This window comes from Trichosurus vulpecula, chromosome 5 (assembly GCF_011100635.1).
Source record: "Trichosurus vulpecula isolate mTriVul1 chromosome 5, mTriVul1.pri, whole genome shotgun sequence".
NCBI classification, from domain to species: domain Eukaryota; kingdom Metazoa; phylum Chordata; class Mammalia; order Diprotodontia; family Phalangeridae; genus Trichosurus; species Trichosurus vulpecula.
The window spans coordinates 214,353,340-214,373,291 of record NC_050577.1 but is presented as its reverse complement, the minus strand read 5'-3'; the positions used below and the strand labels follow the sequence as shown (position 1 = coordinate 214,373,291).

Sequence of the window (19,952 nt, the reverse complement as noted above, 5' to 3'; positions counted from 1 at the left end):
TATCTTGGCCAAGAAAACCCCAAATGGGATCACGAAGAGTTGGGCATGACTGAAAAATGACTCAAGAACAACAATAACAAATATTCTAAGAGGAGAATTGTTTAGCACAATTTGGCAAATGATTGTATGGCAGAGGGGAGAAAGGAAATAGAAGAATCAAGGATGACTAAGATTTTGACTCAGAATGGCAAAGTTTCCAAATGAAAATAGTACTGCAATTGGAATCAGTTAAGCTGAGTTGAAATCCCAGCTTTCTGACTTCTCATCTATGCGTCATTCTCCTCTGGGCCTCAGTTCCCTCATCTGTAAAATGAGGGAACTGGACAAGGTGGCTTCTAAGGTCCCTTCTAGCTGAAAATCTCTGTCCCTGTGACCACGGCCAAGTCTGTTTGACTTTATATGCTTCAGTCCCCTCTTCTGTAGAATAAAAGGGTTAGATTTGATGGCCTCTGAGGTAGCTCTAAATCTATGACCCTATGAGCAATAAGGAAGCCCATACTGATGTCTGTGATATAGAAACTAGAAAAATGCAGCTGTAAACAGCTGCAATAGGGAACTTAGAGAGGAAAACAGGGCTAGTAGGAAAAGTGATGTCTATTTGAGAAATGTTAAATATGTGGTGCCAGTGGGACATACAGATGGAAGTGTCCGTAGAAATGTGTGCTCCAGAGCTCAGGCAGGAGGTATAGTCTAGAGAAAGAACTTAAGGAGTTGTATGAACACAGAGGAAATCACTTGAGCCATGGATAGACATGTCTGTCACTACCAACAGAGAAAGCATAGCTGCAGTGAAGAGAACAGGGCAGAGAATAGACGCTGGGGTGGGGGGTGAGAAACAAAGAGGAATGGGGGCAAATTCCACAATGAGAGAGCTAAAGGAAGATGGAGAGCTTAAAGACAAAGAGGTTCACAAGGTTTAAGAGAAAAAAGGCAGACATTAACCAGCATATGGCAGGATCATAGAGATTGTTGGTCCAGAGCTGGAAGAGACATCTGAGGTCAATTAGTTGAATTCTTTCATTTTACAAATGAGGAAACTGAAGTCAAGGAAAGGTAAGTGACTTGTCCAAGATCACCCAGCTAATAACCATCAGAGGTGGGATTTGCACCCAGGTCTTTTGCCTGTAGAGCCAGTGCTGTCTCCATGCAGTGGGCTGCCTTTCATTTCCACTGCTTCTTGCCCAAAGTACACCAAGGCTATTAATAAACACTTCTCATAATGGGTCTCTCAAACTTTTCTTCTGGGAAAACAAAGTGTTATTAATTTTTTTTGTATCATCTACCCCTTTGGCAGTCTGGCAAAATCTATGGACCTTTTGTCAGAATCTAGGTTTCAAATATATAAAATGAAACACATAAGATGGCAAAGGAAATGAATTATATTAAAATAGAATTATCGTGATATTTTTAAAAACAGGTTCACAGTCTCTCAGTTAAGAACCCATGCTGTACAGCATCTGCTATCAATAATTAAGGTAGTTTTTCAACTGGCTCAGACTTTTTATGAAGTTATCAAGTATCAAATATTTGTGAATGAGTGAAAGAACAAGTGATGAAAAAGCATTTTTTACATGGCAAGCACTGTGCTAATATACAAAACAAAGTTCAGCTACAAGGCAGATGCAAAAGTGCATAACTACAAAGTGCACTAGGCTCTGGGGATATAATTACTAGAGTGAGAAGGCGCTTGCCCTCAAGAAGCTCTCTTCTTCCTTGGCAAAATTCCCTGTTTTAGACCAATTTCGTGTTTCTCCAAGAGAATTATGTAACATTACACCAAACACCACACTTAAACCTGACTCTCAGAGGCATGACCCAACATTATGAAAGTGGCAAACTGCGTGGAGCCTCCTCTAAAAGTCATTCTCCGCCCCCAACCTCTCCATAACCACCACAAGCACCGCGTTGGACAAGTGCCCCATCTTACCAACCCAATAGAAATGGCCAATGGAAATGGATCATAGGGATCATTTATGAGCAAAATTTTCTAGAACATACACAGGACACCAAATTTCTTTTTCCCCTCAACCTTGACATGACTTCTTTAAAACCAAACAAAAGAAGTACCTGCATCAGCATGGGGAACCCAAGGTTGCGGCACCCGTTACAGGGAGTTAATGCCTCCCACAGCCCTGAAGGACCACAAGTGTTTGCATCATCATCATCTTCTTCCAACTCCCCTGGAGACAGATTTATTGTGGATGAAGGCCTCTGCAATTAAATTCACATTATGTCAATTTTTGACAATATAGCAATGCTATGTTGATATCTTAATATCAATTAAATTGCTTCAATTAACTTACTTCTCTATTAGTAAATGAAATCCATCTTAGCCATGCTTATGGTAATGACTCACATCTGTAATGAGCTGGAGACTTTCCTCAGGGCCTTTGGAATATTTTGTGGGGGCTGCTTCAGCATCCAAGTTGGCCATATGTCATCATCCCTCACTCTCATTACCTGATCATCCTGCCTTTTTTCCCCCAGATCGTGCAAATAGTAAATCACAGGGTACACTGATTTAGAGAAAAAGAAGACCTTAGAAGTCTCCTAGTCTGAATCTTCCATTGTATAGATGAGCAAACTGAGGCCTTATGGGGTTATGAGACTTAGTGTAATGCGATCACAGATTCAGAGCTCGAAGGGACCTTTAGAAGTCTAACCTACTTATTTTACAGATGAAAAAACTGGGAACTGGAGAGATAGAGCAACTGGCCTGAGGTCACAGAAAATGTCAGAGCTGACATTTGAACCCAGGTCATGTGACTCTTAAATAATAACTAACATCATGTAATGCTTTAAAGATTATGAAGCACTCTACATAAAGCATCCCATTTAATCCTTAAAGCAACCATTCAAGGTAGATGCCATCGTTAGGCCCATTTCACACAAGAAATTGAGGCCAAATAAAGCCTAAGTGATTTGCCTTTAGTTGTTGTTTAGTCACTTTCAGTCATGTCCAACTCTTCACGACCCCATTTAGGGTTTTCTTGGAAAAGATACTGGAGTGGTTTGCCATTTGCTTCTCCAGTTCATTTTACAGATGAGGAAACTGAGGCAAATAGGGGTAAGTGACTTGCCCAGGGTCACACTGCTAGTGTCTGAGGCCAGATTTGAACTCAGGAAGAGAAGTCTTCCTGAATCCAGGCCCAATGCTCTACCCACTGTGCTGCTCAGTTACCAAAGTGAGTTATCTAGGTTCACACAGCTAGTAAGAGTTTGAAGTATTATTTGAACCCAGATGCTTTGACTCTAAAACCAGAGATATTCTTACTGAGCCATGCTGCCTTCTCCTTGAGTATGTCATTTATGAACACCTTCCTTACACTGTTCTATATACAATTTAAATTTGGAGTAAACATGATTATCTCATTTTTAGTTGAGAAAACAGCAAAATTTTAGTAATTTTTCAACTGGCCCAGATTTTCTCTTATCTATTATCAAATATTTGTGAGAAAAGACAGGCAAAGGGTCACAGACATGGTCATGTGATCAATAATTATTAGAGTCCAGTCTCCTTATTCCTATTCCAGTGTTCTCACCACGACATCACACTGTCTCCATGCATTAACGAGTGAAATGAGACTGAATGGGAAAGAGAACAAGCAAACAAACAAATCACAATCTGACATAGTGACATAGCAAACTGTGGCATAAACCAGTGAGGATAGGAAGATTATCATTATTATGCCCCTGTTACAGCCCTACAGAGCTCTCCCCGGTGAAGATTCATAGATCTCAGAAGCACAGGCCAGTAAGAGCCAAAAAAAGCCAAGAGCCAGTACCCCAAGGAAAGGAAAGACAGAAAGAAAGGGCCCAAAGGTACCAAAACATTCAAAGAAGCCCTTCTCTGGCAGCAAAGGACTGAAAAGTGGGCGCCCATCAAATGGAATCAATGAATAGGTTGTGGCACATGAATGTTAGAGAATATTCTTGTTCTATAAGAAACAATGAAGACACTCATCAAATTAACCCCAAAAATAAATAAAAGAAATCCAATACTAGAAGAATTGTGGAGAAATGTATATAGACATTTATTGCCACTGGAATTGTAAATTTGAGCTCAAGTTAGAAAGAAACAAGGGCTTGTAAGAAGCAGTGAAGGTAAGGAAGGAGAGCATTCCAGAAATTAGGAATAGCAAAAGTACAGAAACGGGAAACACGATGCCACATATGAGGTACAAGAAGGCCAGTTTAGCTCAGGTGTTGCTGTTGCTTGGCTGTTCCAGTCTTGTCCAGCTCTCCATGACCCCCCCCCCCCATTGGGGGCTTTCTTGGCAAAGATACTGGAGTGGTTTGTTATTTGCTTCTCCAGTTGGAAACTGAGGCAAACAGGGTTAAGTGATTTGCCCAGAGTCATACAACTAGTAAATGGTTAAGGCCAGATTTGAATTCAGAAATATGAATCTTCCTGACTCCAGGCCTGCCACTCTATCCACTATGGTGCCACCTAGCTGCATTGGAAAGCAAGTATCACAACTACTTGGGATGAGAAGCATTTTTATTTCTATCACTGGGGGATTATCTGCACTGAGAAAATAAAAAATCCTTTAAAGAATCAAGTCTGTTAGGACAGTTATTTGTGCCCTGTCTTATCTCCCCTGTTGGATGGTAAGCTCCTACAAGGCAGGGACCCTATCTTCATTATCTCCATTACAGACCTTATGGGGCCTGAAATGTAGAAAGTGCTTAATTTGTATTCATGGAATTCATTAATGGACGGAAAGGCAGCTCCTGGTTTAAGGAAGCTCTGGTATCTAGGGAAGAGGAGGGGCTCCCGAGAGAAGCCCACTGATATGCCAGAGTGTCAATCATTTCTTTCTCAACTTCAGAATTATCATTTTAATTCCATCATCATCCTACTAACAAGATTTAGCCAGAAGGAACAAGCCCTGAAGACATTCTAAAAATGGACCACATTTGACTCCTCAAGAAAGATTATTTCAACAGCTATTAACAAACTAGACATAACCAATTGGGCATCTTTGAATAGATAACGAAGAGAAAAGCTCAGCTCAAATAAACCTAAATTTGGGAGGTTCCCCCTCCCTTTATTCCCAGTCCCTTCAAGAACTGTAATTAGGGAAGAGGTACTCAGCCTTTATTGGGTCATGGATACCTTTTTCAGTCTAGTGAAGCCTGTGGATGCTTTACAGAATATTGTTTTGGAATGAATAAAAGAAAATACACAAAATTCCAAAGGAAACTAGAGTGAAACAGTTTGTAGAGAAGAAGGTTGGGATCATGTGGGATTTAGCAAAAGATGTAATAACTACAGTAACCTGTAAGTAGTGATGAATGTAAGTGATATTTCAAGATATCTGCAACAACTATGATGTGACATAAAAATATCTGTGGTTTCTATTGGTGACAGTTACAAGTATTGCTAATATTACTCCGGTTTTTTTCTCTATGTGTGTAATTGGATGAAATATTTAAATTTCCATCAGACGTTACTGGAAATGCAATGCAATCTTTTAATCACCAACCTTGGGATCCATGGATTCCAGGTAAAGAATGACTAACTTAGGGTCTTAAGTTTTTTTAAAAAAATCTTAGGACCCTAAATCTAGAGCTGGAGGGGGCCTTAGAAAGGTAAAGTGATTTGTTCTGTTGCCCAGAGAATGAATTCCTGAGGCAATATTTGAACCCTGGACTTTAAGTCTAGGAATCTCTTAGCTCTTGTGTTCTAGGTATTGAGGGAATCCTTCATGGATATTAAGCCAGACATGTAACACATCAGAAAAGCACTAGAATCAGCATGCATTCCAATTTCACTTCCTAGCTATGTGACCTGAGCAAGAACCTCTGTCTGCCCCAGTCTCCTTATCTGTAAAATGGGATAATAATAACACCTACCTTGGAGGGTTGTTGTGAGTATCAAGTGAGTTAATATTTCAAAAGCACACTTATATGCCTGACATATAATGAGTACTTAATAAATGCTTGTTCCTTCTTCCCCCTTCCTCTCAGTTTCCTAATATGATTGGTATCTCCTTGCCCCCAACTTCATACTGAACCAGGTGAGCAGGCTCCATTCTCTACTTCTAGAATTCCTGATATGCTTTGATACTGTCATGACCCTTGATAGGAGCAAGCATCTCTACCCCTCCAGCTGCCTGTGCTTCCTAGAAGAAGCGTGGACCCAGGAGCTCATCACAGACCCTCATCTACTTGCCAAGGGCTGAAAACCATTCTGCCCAAGCCTCCCTGACTGACAATCCTGCCAGGATCCTTTCATCTGTTTGATATTTAAAGACATTCCTGACCGGATACTTTTCTATGCTGCTAGTCATCTAAAACTCTTCCCCCGTTTTACAATTTACAATTCTACAATCCACAATTCTACAATCCTTGAGGTGTCTTGCTATTCTTCACACAGGGTGTTGCCTTTACACTGGCCATCTTTCAGATCTGGACACCCCCCTCACCTCCATATTCCAGTATCCACAGCCTCCTTTGAGACCCAACTCAAATCCCACTTCTTCAAGAAGTCTTTCCTGCATCCTCAAAGCAGGGACTGTGTTTTTGCTTTTATATTCCCAGTGCTTAGCATAATGGCTGACAAACAGTAAGCACTCCTGAACAATGGATGACAGCCCTGGTGCCCTTCAGAGGTTATGGCCCCCATGGCAGCAGGTTTGGAGAGCCACCTAAGATTCAAGATGTCAACCCCCACTCTGGTGTGAGGAGGAAGACAATGAGCTACCCTGGCTAGGAAGCACCAGTCTTGGATCTAGGAAGAGGGCCTCACTGGACTATTCTAGTGTTTCCCTCTCCTTATACAAGTCTCAGCTAAAATACCACCTTCTACAAGAAGTTTTCCCAACCCCCCCCCCTTAAAACTAGTACCTTCCTTATCCCCAGATTCACCTATATACTATATACCTTGTTTGTACATAGTTGTCTGTCCTTGTTCTTTCCCATTAGACCGTAAGCTCTGAGGACAGACACATTTTTCCCTTCTTTGAATCCCCATCACAGAGCCTGGCACATAGGAGGTACCTAATGAATCTGTGTTGACTTGATTTGTCCCTGACCTGGAACCTTTAGTGCCTCCAGTTAAGCTATGTGCCTTTTACCTTTTAAGCTTCCCAAACTGACCAATCAAAGAACATATTACTCATAGCAGTGACTGACTCACTCATCCACTTCTCAGAAGAGCTGACAATGGACAGTGGAAAGGGGACTAGATTTGAAGGCAGAGGACCTGGGTTCAAACCTCACCTCTGTGGCCCTGGGTATGTTACTCCACTTCTCTGCGATGCAGTTTCTGATCTGTAAAAGGAGGAGGAGAGGATTAAATGGTCTCTAAGGCCCCTTTCAGCTCTAATTCTATGATCCTATGTCACTTAACTTCCTGGGACCTCAGTTTCCACATTGGCAAAATGAGAGAGTTATAGATACAGTTATATAGATGGTAATAAAACCCCTTCTAGCTCTAGGTCTGGGATCCAATGAAGGGAACAGACAAAAAGGTGTCTAAACTGACTCCCAGCTCCAAGTCAATACCCCTAGGAGCCTAAGTCCATTTTCATCTCGGGGACAGAGTTCCATCATCTGTAAAATGAGGGATGAGAAACAACAGATGACTGAGCTCCCTTCCTACTCTAAATCTATGATCCCATGATATTCTAAAATCAGCAGCAAATCATGGTCCCTTTACATTTTCAAGAAGATTTTGAAAGTGATGAACTAATCGGTTGTTATAGCAACCAAGCCTCTCAGCTGAATCCTCAGCAATGCCTAGAATGGTAGGGGAAAGAATAGGTCCAACTCTTCATGAAGCTTTCAGACTCTTTCTAGCACCTATCACCTATAGCACCTCCTTGGCACATAGTAGGTGCTTATTAAATGCTTGTTTGATAAAACTGAATTGAACTGTATTACTCAATATTATGCAAGTTCTTTGCCAAGTAAGGGTAATTCAATTTTTGTCGGGTCACATAATGGTTAAAGCTACGGACTTGGAATGAGAAAGACCCAAGTTCAAATCCAGCCTTAGACACTTACCAGCTGTGTGACCTTGGGAATATCACTTAATGTCTCTCTGACTCAGTTTTGTCATCCATCAAATGGTATAATAATGTTTACCAAATATGTGTATATTTATTTTTAAAATACATTTTAAACATATATTAATTAAGCCAGGAGCATCCCTGGCACTGAGCCATACTGAACACAGGGCACAATTTTTTAAATTTATTAAATAAGTGATTAGAAACTTAACATGGAACATTAATACAAACAACTAAACTTCCTTAATTACTAATTACACTCAAGGGAATGAATTTAACAACAAAAAGTATCCTCCTGCCTTTTAATAGCTCTCTCTAAAGTCTCATCAGAATCCTTTGCCCCTGTTCATGACGTCCTATGGACTCCTCCTTCTCTGCTCTTCTTTGTATGAGATAATACTCACGTTTGTCAAGTTTATAAAGATAAGAAGGAATTTCTCCAAATCCTTTGCTCATTCTGTTGTCATTCATATTCCCCTAGTCCTCATTCCTATTCCCTCATATGGTCGTAACTGACATGTACTCATTCTTCTGGTCCTGCCTTTTTCCCTCTCTCTCTTTTCACACTAGTCTATACCTGTCCTTTAGAGTCTCTCTTCATAGCATTATGGTCTGCCATCATAGGAATCCATCAAAATTTACTACATCATTCTGCATTATTGGATGATTACACTGTTTCTCTTTTAGGCTTTTTAAAAAATTTGCATGTAATGCTATAATCAAAATCTTTGGCCAGCCTCCTTCTTATTTGACTGTGCTTGATAACACCTTTTGGGTAAATTCAGGGCACTTTTATATTGGAAAAAAATAATGACTTCATTTTAAATTATCCTGTATTTACTAAAGGGTACGGTCTGCTTTGACCAAAGGCTGGCAACCCCTGTTCTTTACCAAGAGCATAATATTTTGGCCAAAACTAACAAAAGATGAGGACAAAGAAGAGTTGCTCACGATCTGCATTAAGGATGGAGTACCCAAATCATTTAAGCTTTCATTTAATTGAGAAGTACTTACTATGTGCTCAGAATCAGAACTATGAAGACAAATATTAAGCTGTCCATACCCTCAAGGAGCTTACAATCTATTGGGTAATATAGTTCAATTAAGTTCCCTCAAACATTTATTAAGCACCGACTGTATGCTTTATTAATACTGAGGGTATGAAGATAATAATAACAATAATAGCATTTATATTGCGTTTTAAGGCTTACAAAGTACTGTATAAATATCTCATCTGATCCTCGCAACAGTCCTGGGAGGTGAATGTCATTGTTAAGGCATTTTACGCATGAGGAAACTGAGGTAGAATGACATTAAATGATGTCACATTGCTGGTGAGTGTCTGAGGCTGAATTTGAACTCAGGTCTTTCTGACTCCGAGTCCATAGCTATATCCACTATGGGACTTGACAAAAATTAAACTACCCCTACCCCCAAGGAGCTTCCACTGGATAATACTATTCAATTCAGTTCTATCAAACAAGCATTTAGTAAGCACCTGCTGTGTACCAAGCCAGCCCTATAGAGGGTAGGTGCTGGAAAGACAAAGGCAAAAATGAAGCAGTCTCTGCCTTCAGGGAGCACACTTTCTGTTGAAGGGGATGAGAAATTATTATAGTAGAAACAAACCTTGTGAGGAAAATAAAGTCTGTTCCTTATTTATTAATGTTTCTCTCTAGACAACTTGACCACCCTAGACCTTTCTGTATATAAGATCTATCTTGCCTCCATGAAGGTAGTCAGATTCAATATAGCTCAGCTCAGATTCAATCTGGCCCTCTGGCAGTAGCGTCACAAATGTTCAGGCTCCCTAAGAATCTACCCAACATGGTGAATCTTTAATAAACTTTGTTTCTCTTTAGCTGTAAAAAATTAAAAATCTTAAAGCAGGTAGCTATTAGTTATCTTTATCATCACCATCATCATCATTCAAATCCCTTAGCTTGGATCTAATTTGATTTGCAGCAGCTACAAGTTCCTATCTCCTGAAAATTCCTTAGTGTTGCTATCTTGGAAACCTCAGGTGAAAATATATTCAATTCTCTCTCCTGCCTTTGTGAATCTCCCTCAAGGACTCTAAGGGAAAATGTTTCATTGTAGAAGAAATTGCCAAGCCTGGCTTAAACTGGACCAAGGATTCAGTATTGAAAACAATGTCTAGGTGAGGAAGAGTTCGCAGGGCAAAAGAGATCAAGTCATAGGATCGTAGATTGAGAGGTGGGAAGGACCCATCCCCTCATTTACACATAAGGAAACTGAGACACAGAGGGTTCATGTTTGCATGCCTGTGGTCAAACAGCTAATTAAAGATTGAGGCAGGAAGTGAATACAGCTCTTCCTGACTCCTTTCTAGTCACAACTTCATGCTGCTGCCAGACCATCATCTGTAAAACTATGATATGTAAGGTGAGTTTTTCTCTCTTTTTTTAGAACAGTTCATGGAATTATAGATTTATACATGAAAGGGACCTTAGAGGTCATCTAGTCCAAAGGTGTCACACATGTGAGCCACACCTTAGTGCCGTCAGACTAAAATGTAACTGAGAAATATTTAACAAAATAAATAAAAATACAGCAGAACATGAATAATGTTAATATGGGATTTTTTAAGTCAATATATAGCCCTCAGGGATCCTCATGTCTGAATTAGTGGCTCCCATTTCTATTTGGGTTTGACATCACTGAACTGGTCCAACCCTGTCATCTGACAGCTGAGAGAACTGAGGCCACAGGACACACAACTAGTAAGAGGTAGTGTCAGGATTCAAACTCAGGTCCAGCGTGAATCAAGATTCATCCCTCAACATTCAGCACTTACTCCACTCTACCACGGTATAGACACCATTTCTTTTTTCTTGTTTGTCTCCACCCACCCCAACATAGGCGGAGGGGGGTTAGAACAGCTATCCAACGATAGTTTTCCCACCTAAAAATAGAGAGGGACCAGAATCACCTCAGATGATAGGCACACAGATCAAAATGACTACATAAGTTAACAGAAGTGATGCCAGCTGTTACTTTTCCTGATCCAAGCAGATGTGTGTAACATTCTCTTGAAAGAGTTTACTTCCCCCTTCCCCAGCAGGACAACACAATGCATTTTCTTTTATTTCCCTTTGGCTTCCCAAATGGTTCCAACCGAGCCATCCCATTTTCCCCAATCTCCACACAAATGACTTCTACACAACTTCCTTTTTACCACAACTGTCAAATACCCTTCCCCATCTGTCACTTTAAGAAGTCTCTTCCAACTAAATTTGAATATCATCCAATCCCAGAATTTTCTTGCTATCTGAGTAAATTAATCCAGAAAAAAATGGAGTTATTTTCTGCGTGTGCCCCATTAGACACAAGACAGGGCTCTCTTTGAAAATCATTTCACAACAGTACAACCGGTGGCCATTACTTAATCATCCCATTACTCCCTACCAATCCTTTCATCCTGTCCCCTCTCCTCACCCCCACCTGTCAACAATAAAACCAAAGTTTCATTGCTATGACTGGCATGATTCCACAATCCTCAATGTCTACTATTTTCATCAGAGAAGAAGGGCTCTTTAATTTTAATCCTCCATAAAACAGGTCAAGGAGAAAGTTTAAAAGTAAAAACAAACACCTCTTCTGATCATAGTTCATAGATTTAGAGATGGAAAGACTCTGAGATATCTGGTCAAACTTCTTGTCTTATATATTAAAAGAAAAACAAATTAAAAGAAAAAAGTTATGCCCAGAGATTTTAAATAACTTTCCCAAGGTGACACAGGTAACATGAGATTCAAAGCAAGATTTGCTAAGCAGATAGTCAATTTCCATAGAATCAGAGAAATGAAATTGAGAGGGAATCTCTAGGGTCACCTAGTACAATCCATACAGGAAAGGATTCCCCCAGCTAAGACCTCCAACAAGTAGTCATCAGCCTCTGCTTGAAAAGCTACAAGGAGAAAGCTGGCTCTTGAGGTGGACCCAGTCTACTTTGGGCCAGCTCTAATTAGTTCGAAGGTTTTCCTGACATGGAGCTGATATTTTTCTCTTTACCATTGCTCCACATTGTTTCTGGGGCCAAACAGAATAGTCTAATCCCTTTTCCACATGACATTCCTTCTAATACTGCAAAAGATCTAGAATGACCTCCTTACAGCTTCTTTTTCCCATCAAAACAAGTACATTTCCTTCAAGAAGTCTACCTGTGGTATGACTCAAAAAGCCCTTTGATCTTCTAGTTGACCCCCTCAGGATATTCCCCAGCTTATTAAAATCCTTTTAAAATCTGGATTGGACCATAACACTCCAGGTGAGGTCTGATAAACTGAGTACTTTGGGACTATCACCTTCCTATGCCTGAGAGAGGAAAATGAGACAGTACCTGCCCACAAGAAGCTTACTACATTCCATCTGGGAATAAAGCTATGTATAAAAAGTATATACCAAAGAAATGCAAGGTCATTTTTTAGGCAAGAGAGATACTAGCAGGTGAGGGGAGCAAGATAGGTTTCACCTAAGAGCTAAATCATGAAGGAAATGAGGGATTATAGGAAGCAGAGGAGAGGAGGAAGGGTATTGTGGGCAGGGGCCAGAATGTGTCCACCATAGACAGAAAGACAGACAGTGAAAGACAATAAGAATGTCTCCCAAAGCAAAATACTGCAATAAAGAGGGACAGGAAATCCCATTGTGGTCTGCTGTCATTAAAATAAGTTAGCATACAAATTCATTATCCTTTATCATTCCTTTCTGTTATGTCAGAGGCATCTGGATGACACAGTGAACTCTATTCCTAGAGTCAGGAATAATCTGTTTCAACTCCAAGTTCAGAAACTTACTAGCTCTATGATCTTGGGTATGTCACTTAACTTGTCTGCCTCAGTTTCCTCCTCTATAAAATGGGCATAATGAAAGCACCCACTCCCAAGGTTGTTGTGAGGCTCAAATTAGGCAGCAAATGCTAAACTGTTTACAAACCTCAAATCACTATGTAAGTGATAGCTACTGCTGTTCTTGGTGTTGCTGTTTATTAGCAGTCGTATTAATATTATATTCTTACCAAGTCACTGCTCATTCCTAGCTTAGCAACATGGGAGGAAATAGGTAGTACAAGATGAAATGGTACTTTATAAAACCTTTCTCTCTTTGGCATGGGATTTCCGTACACCAGCAATTTTTGAGTGCATCTCATGTCTCATCAATGCTTTTTCATTCCATATAACTCTTGGCCTTTTTCTTCCCTGAACAAGATTCGAAGGATCTACACCAAAGCCTAGAAGACTTTAAATATGTCACTGATCCCAACGTAACCTCAGAGCTGTCCATCATCACTCTTTCTTCGTGAGAATTTCACTTTCTTTTTGGCTGCCACACATTCTCAATGATATCTCTTCCACCACCACTTGGACACAAATTGTCCCTGACAGTATGCTACCATAGACTCAAACCCACCATGAGGCTCTTCATTTGAATCACCTTCAATTTTGATTCTACAGTGTTTATTCGTAGTCATAGAGCAGTGGTTTTCAAACATTTTGGATTCAGGGACCCTTTACACTCTTAAAAATGACTGAGTACCCCAAAGAGCTTTGGTTTATATGAGTTATAGCCATCAAAATTTACCATACTAGAAATTAAACAGATAATTTTAGCATATTTATTCATTCATTTAAAAATACCAAAAATATACCTATTACATGTCAAAGCAAATAATACCCTTTTATAAAGAATAACTACATCTTACAAAACAAAAACAAAAAAAGAGTTAATAAGGAAAGTGACATTGTTTTATAGATTTTTGCAAAACTCTCTAATGTCTGGATTAATAGAAGATGGCTGGATTCTTGTACCAGCTTCTTCATTCAATCTATTGTGATATTTTGTTTAGACTGAAGTATGTGAAAAAAAATCTGGTCTCATATAGCTGTGTAGTTGGAATAAGGAAGAATGTTTTAATAGCGAATAACACCTTCATATTATTATGAAAATAGTTTTAACTTTGCAGATGCCCTGAAAGGATCCTGGGGACCCTGAGGAGTCCTAGGATCACACTTTGACAAGTATTGCACTAGAGTATCACCAGAAGATTTCTTTAATACTTCCACAATTTCATCAGTGAGACCCTTTCCTCAGCAATGCAGAATCATCCCTCTACAATTTAGTATGTAGTCTTCAAGAGCACATCTTGTAAAATAAAGCCATTACCTAAAGCCAACTAATAAACTAGTAAATGTGCTAGGCAGGTCCTTGGATGGTCAATATGGCCATCAGTGGTGAAACCTTTACAAAGCTTGGGCTTTGCTGCTTCTGAAGCACTTCTGATCACTTCCACACCATGGCAAGCTATGAGAGGAGCACTCAGGTGGAAAAACACCCAGAGAATGCCAATGGTCCAAACAGGATTGACCCAGGAAAGAAGGCTTGAAATTGGCTAATATATATTTCACAGTCTTTCAAAATCCTGTTTTCAATGTATTTGTAAATCTGTCTTAGCTTCAAATATAACTTTAGAGATAAACATGGAAAGCACCTTTTTAAAAAATCACTTGACAGAATTATAATGATAACAATGAATGTATTTTCCAAAGAGGTCTCAGAGCCTAAGTATGTTATCAATTAATCAACAAATATTTGTAAACCACTTAATGTGTGCTAAGTACTATACTCTGAAGATAGGAAGGAAAAGTGCAAACAGACCATGCCTCTAAGAACTTTATATTCTAACTGTAAAACCTGAGTTTTCAAGAAGGCAAGAACAGAAACACCACACACACACACACACACACACACACACACGTTAACCATGAGTAAGCAGTGTGACAATGGTGAAATCACAAAGAAAGAAAATTTACCCAGATCACAGAAACACCAAAAGCCAAATGATACAACACAAATAGCCCACACTGAGAAATTGTTTGAAAATTAATTTAAACATGGTGCCATGGTCTCTAGAGCCAATTCAAAACCTGGGTCTGTTAACATACTTATTTGTGTGGACTTGGGGACATAGGATTTTAGTATATTACTGTTGATTGACTGATTGTGCAAATTCCTTTACCACCCTGAAACCTCTGTTTTTCAACTTCCAAATGGGGGTGTTGGACTAGATGATGTCTAAGGTGCCTAGCAGCTTTAAAACTCTATGCTCCTATAACAGGAAAGGGAGAGGGACAAGACCTATGGTTTCACTAGTATAGGGAACACCTGGGTAAGGAACCTCCCTTCATTAATGCAGAAGAGAGATGTGCAGAAGGTGCAGCTGCATGTGCAGCCAAGAGCCTTCCAGAGCTGTCTAGAGCACTGAGAGGTCAAGTCATTCGTTCAAGTCCATAGAGACAGGACATGTCATACATAGGACTGGAGCCCAGGACCCCCAGATGATGAAGACAACTGTGTCTCAAGCCTATGATACTAATATATTAATGGCATATTCAATTCCACAAACAAAATGACTAAGTCATGATGATGTCAAACCAGAACATAATAAGTTAAACAAGAATAGAAATTGGAAAAAATTTTTTCAAAAGAATAAAAACTGGGAACAGTGTACTATCTAGGTTAAAATCCATGCAAACCAGAAGTTAGAGCAAAGGGTTGCTGAGGGATGTCTGGCAGATGGCTTAAACAAATGATCTGGTGCATTTGGGTGGCTTCCATAATTCACTGTTTTTTGAGGGAGGGGAGGAAGGTAAAGTAAGTAATTATACAATAGTGCAAATGTGTTCAATTTAAAGGAAGGAGGAATAATAGAGGATCACTTCCAATCATTTCCAGTTCCCTGGGGCAGAAGAATTCTTCTTAGCTCTAAAAGCCAGAAAGAAGGGGGAAAAAGATAAAGACTGCAAATATCAGCTTGTACCCAGCATAATTGCTGCACATCAGGAGAAACAAACCACAGGAAGCTAAGCAGGCATCCTAAATCTCATTTCAAAAAGACAACAGAGAATGTCAGATTAGATTACGTTGTAAGAATTAAACTAGAAAAAATATTTTTTTTTGTTTAGAAGGGCTGAGCATTCAAAAGAGACCAACATTGCAAGAGGAAAAAAGGACGAAGGTTAGAATCATGGAGTAATTGCCAAAAAATAGTATGAAGAGCAAATTTAACTAAAAATCCCAACCAAATGTTGTGCACACTTTAGACTGTGCCCTCCGGAATGCTTGCTCCATTGGCAACAAACTTGCATTTCATGTTAAAATCTTTTCCTTTCCCATTCTTCTGGCTGTCACTGAAACCCTGCTCCCCTCTGATGACACACTTCTTTGGCCACCCTTTCTAGTACTGGCTGCACTTTCACTCACTCCCCTCAGCTCAGTGGTCCAGATGGAGGAGTTGGAATGCTCCTTCCTTCCCAATGCCACCTCAAGGTTCTCCCCCTACCACCATCACTCAGTAGCTTCTTTTCCTTTGAGGTCCCCACAATTCACACCTTTCATCTACAAATCTCTGTAGCTATTGTCTACAGACCTCCAGGACACTCCCCTTCCTACCTCAATTAATTTAGGGCTTATAATCTTTCTCTCCTCCCCAACTCTTGTCCTCCTACTAGGGAACTTCAATATCCACTGAATAAATATCCCAATCTACCAGTTTCTCAAACCACTCACTTCACACACCCTACTCCTCCACCCTAACTCACAAAGATGGTCATACCCCTTTAGCTTGCCATCACTCAGAAATACACCAGCTCCAAAGCTGAGAACTCTTAGATTATCTTACTTGATCACTGTCTTTCCACCTCTCCATACCACTAATGCTGTGCTTCATCCACACTGGAATCTCCCATCCCTCCATCTCTCAGTTCTCTTCTAGCCAGTCGCCCCTACATTAGCCACACTTTTCTCCTTTTCCAACCTTTACCCTTTGGTGAACCAATTCAGCTCTACAATGTCCTCTTTTTGAGTCATCCCATATTGCCCACTGTGCCCTGGCAAACCACACACACACACACACACACACACGCACACACACACACACACAGAAGCACTCAAGTGCTGTTGAACAAAGGTAGAGAGAATCATTCAACTGTTCTGACTGGGTAAACTACAAATTTGTATTACATAGCCCCAACTGGGCCCTCACAGCTGCTAAGAAATTCTACTCTAACTCCCCAATTAACGCACCATCCCACTCTACACAGCAGCTCTTCCAAACCTTTTCACCCCTCTTCAGATTTCTCATAGCTTCCTTTCCCCCCATTCTCTCAGCTGAGAGACTTGCCTCATTTCACAGAAAAGTTGAGGGCATTCACTGTGAACTCCTTCTCCATATCACTCAGATACCTTCTGCCACTATTTTCTCCTTAACCTTTGACTCCCATGAGACAGCCTTACTGCTTGCTAAGGCAAATTCCTCTACTTTCACGAGCAATCCCATTTTATTCATTTTCCAGAAGATTTTCCCCTAGTCTTTTCATGCTTCCCTCATCCTTAAAACAAAACAAAAACAAAAAACTCCTTGCTTGATCTTTCCATTCTTAATAACTATTATCTCATATCTCTTCTGCCCTTTGTGGCTAAATTTGAAAAATCAATCTCCCATAGGTGCCTATATTTTCTCTCCTCTCTTAACTCTCTTCTTAACCGTATAATTTAGCTTCTGATCTTGAAATTAAACTGAACCTAATCTTTCAAAAGTCATCAATGATCTCTTAATTGCCACTCCTCATTGTTCTTGACCTTTCTGCCTCCTTTGATGCTTTGGATCACCCTCTTCTCTCTACGTTTTCAAGACGTCCTCCTCTCCTGGTCCTCCTCCTACCTACACAACCACCTTCTCAATTTCCTTCCCCAGATCTCCATTCAGGTCATGCCCACTCAACCACTGTGTCCCATAGGGTTCTATCCAGAGCCCTCTTCTCTTCTCACTCTACATGACATCATTTAGTGATATCATAAGCTTCCATCTCTATGATGATGACACTGAAATCTACTTCTCCTGACCTAACCCCCACGCGAATCTCTAGTGTCAAATCGCCAATCACATTTCAGACATCTCAAACCAGATGTACAACAGACATCTTAAACTTACTATGTCCAAAACTGACCTCATCATTTTTACCCTTAAACGCTCCCCCACTTCTAAACTTCCCTACTGCCGTCAAGGTCCCGGCAATCTTCCAGTCCCCCAGGCTCACAATCCAGGTATCATCCCTGACTCTTCACTATCTTTCAGCCCCCACATCCAATCTGTTTCTGAGGCCCCCTGTCAATTTCACCTTTATGACTTATCTCATCTATACCCCCTTCTCAACTCTGGTAATGCCACCAGTCTGGTGTATCACCTCACACGTGGATTGTTGCATTAGCTTTTGGTGGGTCTGCCTGGGTAACCCCCATACTCAAACTCCAGTGGTTCTCTTTTACCCCCATTATCAAGGATAAAATCTTCTGTCTGGTATTCAAAGCCCCACATAACCTAGTACCCCACATACCTTTCCAATCTTGTTATGGATTACAATCCCACCTTTTATTCTTTGATCTAGTTCCACTAGTCCCCTAGCTGTTTCCCATCATTTGGCTCAGGGCCTTTTCATTGCCTGTTGCCCATGCCTGGAATTCTCTCCCCCCTCATCATCTCTGCCTAATTGCCTCCCTGGCTTCCAAGTCTCAGTAAAATCATGCCTTCTACAGAAATCCCAATTCCTCTGAATTTTAGTGCTCTTTTTCTGTTAGTTATTTCCCATTTCTTCTGTATATAGCTTGTTAGTAAAAATATTGTGTTTACTTGTTGTCTATCCAATTCATCTGTGAGCTCCTTGAGGACAGGGACTGGTTTTTGCCTTTCTTTGAATCCCTGGTGCTTACCACAGTGCCTGGCACATAGAGCTAAATAAAAGTTTGACTAACTAAAGAAAAAGATATTGGTGTCAAGTCTATGACACAGAATCAAAAAATGGATGTCCATGTTGTTCAGGGAGGATGTGAACTGACAATGATTCATTTTAATTCACTATGGAGAGATTTAAGGATTCATAAATGACATCTGTATAATTAAATTGGCTGGCTCATTAAAAGTCTTAGAATAAGTCACCAAAATTGCAGATCTTTTAAAATCTTATTAAATAATTTAATTGTGTAAACTATGCTCCCCTCCCCAAAAAAATATCCCTAAGTGTTTAGGGAAAAAAGGAAAGGAAAAAAATTTGGAAGGAAAAATGTGTGTATATGTATATGTGTATATGGGTGCATGTGTGTGTGTGTGCGTACGTAAACGTGTATGCTCATATATCCCCTTCCAAAAAAAAGGATTTGAACTAAAAGACAACTACAGAAAATACTGGAAAAACACTACTATAAAGTCAGTACTGTACAGGGCAAAGAGCATTGGATTTGGAGGAGGAAGACCTATCTGGGTTTGAATCCTAGCTCAGTCACCCTATTACCTGTGAGACCTTGGACAAGTCCCAACCTCTTTGGGGCCTCAGCAAAGTGAGAACAGCTTATATAATGACAACATAGCAAATCCAGAAGAATTTTAATCAATTCAGTGACGAGCCACAATTTGAGACACATGAGGAGTTCTGTTCCCCATCTCCTGACAGAGAGGTGATGGACACAAGGTCCAAAGTGAGACAGACATTTCTAGACATGTCCACTAGTGAATCTGTTTTGCTGACTATGCAAAGTGGTTCAAAAGAAGTCTTTTTTATTTGTTTCTTGTTTCCTGGTGGGGGTTAAGGTTGGAGAGAGAGAAAATAAATTCTTGTTAAATGAAAAAAAAAAGCAAAAGTGGACTTGGTGAATTTCTAAGGCTCTTTCCAGCTCCAAACCTATAATATTATGATTTGTGATAAGTGGAAAAAGGCTCTGGCTTCTGAGTCAACAGATCTGGGTTCAAATCTGGGCCCTGCCACCTTCTACCTAGGTGACCTTAGGTCATTTTTAAGCTGCTTAGCTGCAGCTGCCTTATCTACAAACTGAGGGGGTTATATTCTATTCCTTGAGCCTTTG

The 19,952-nt window shown here is 40.1% G+C and overlaps 1 protein-coding gene across 1 annotated transcript in view; it reads right to left on the bottom strand.

Moving 5' to 3' along the window:
• Positions 1-872: 872 nt before the first annotated feature.
• Positions 873-19,952, bottom strand: part of LOC118851198 (ankyrin repeat and sterile alpha motif domain-containing protein 1B-like) — a 169,132-nt gene continuing 150,052 nt past the window's right edge. The window contains exons 10-11 of the mRNA XM_036760705.1: positions 2,068-2,211; positions 873-890 (exon numbers count right to left, since the gene is read on the bottom strand). Coding sequence (XP_036616600.1) covers positions 873-890; positions 2,068-2,211 — 162 coding nt within the window. The remainder of the gene's footprint in view (positions 891-2,067; positions 2,212-19,952) is intronic.